The sequence below is a fragment of the Aplysia californica genome, unplaced genomic scaffold (assembly GCF_000002075.1).
Source record: "Aplysia californica isolate F4 #8 unplaced genomic scaffold, AplCal3.0 scaffold01183, whole genome shotgun sequence".
In the NCBI taxonomy this organism is placed as follows: Eukaryota; Metazoa; Mollusca; class Gastropoda; order Aplysiida; family Aplysiidae; genus Aplysia; species Aplysia californica.
Window position 1 is genome coordinate 14,225 of NW_004798453.1, and position 1,342 is coordinate 15,566.

General features: G+C 43.7%; 1 protein-coding gene across 1 annotated transcript in view; it reads left to right on the top strand.

Moving 5' to 3' along the window:
- Window positions 1-1,342, top strand: part of LOC100533271 (fasciclin-like protein) — a gene marked incomplete at its 5' end in the record, with an annotated part of 21,378 nt that overhangs the window by 6,764 nt on the left and 13,272 nt on the right. The window contains 1 exon segment of the mRNA NM_001204578.1: window positions 1,171-1,301. Within this exon segment, the coding sequence (NP_001191507.1) occupies window positions 1,171-1,301 (131 nt within the window).

Genomic DNA, 1,342 nt, shown 5'->3' on the forward strand with positions numbered 1-1,342 from the left:
TGTGTGTTTGTGTCTGGGTGCCTGTCTATCTATCTATATGTATTTCTGTCTATACAACTTTCGATCTGTCTATCTGTTTACCTTTCTGTTTGACTGATGTCTGTCTGCCTGTCTATTTAACTGTCTGTCTCTCTGTTTATACAATGGTAGTGTAGTAATAATTTGAATAATTATTCATTCCCCAAGCCTCATAGAATACTTCAGTAGGGAGGTGATGTCAGAAATGGGTGTCAAAAATGTAGATTAGTAATATTATAATGATTTCAGAACATCATCATTACCTTTTTAACCTTTGATCAGGATATAGGCCACGAACAAACACTTTCCACCTTTCTCTATCCTGGGCTAGTCGCTTGATGTTACTCCATATCTTCCCACTTTTCTGTACATTGATTTCCGTGACTCTTCTCCAGGTTCCACGTGGTCTTCCCCTTGATCTTTTACCCTGTGAGTTCCAATCCAACACTTACTTTGTTATGCAGCTGCTTGACTTCCTGAAAGTATGTCCAATCCATCGCCATCGCCATCTTCCCACATCATCTCTGACTGGGATTGTCATGTTCTTCTAAATACTTCCTCGTTGGTGATCCTGTCTGTCCATCTGATCCTCAGTAACTTCCCAAGACACTTGTTAAAAAAAACAACCCAAAAACCTGGGTCCTCTTTTTGCACCTCTGAGATGTGTTACATGTCTAACATTATTACAAGACTGACTTCATTTTTGTGTTGAAAATTCCCAGCTTTGTCCGTAGAGGGATATCCTAGTCCTCCAAAATTTGATTTCAGAACATACGTACATAATCTGAATATTCCTCACTGGGGGTGGGGAGGCTCTCGTGGTCTAGAAGTTAAGGTGTTCGCCTCTTATTCAAAGGTTCAGGGTTCGAATCCGGGTAGCAACGGACATTTTTTTCTCTCAAATGTTCTCCTTTCACCTCCTTTCCTGCTCTCTAGCAATTTTCTGTTCTCTGCTTTCGTCTCCACTTTCTGCCCCCACCCCATGACCTCAGCTCGGTCCGACGCTGTGTCCTTGGGAAAGGCACTTTACACGAATTTCCCACTTGGCTCGGTCCTTTCGGAGTTGGACGTTAAACTCGGAGGTCCCGCCTCTTAAATAACCTAACAGTATTGATAGGGGCGTTAAACCTATACCATTTCACCATTTTCAGCCCCAACGTTTGCGTGAGCGAGTCGGAGGACCACCACAACGACAGCCAGACACGACCAGAGATGTTACGTCACTTCCTCACCACCTCCCAGACCTGTGACGCCTCTGAGACGGCCTACAAGTGCAAGTTTACGTGAGTGTGAACACCGCTTAATGAATTCCAAAATACCCTGG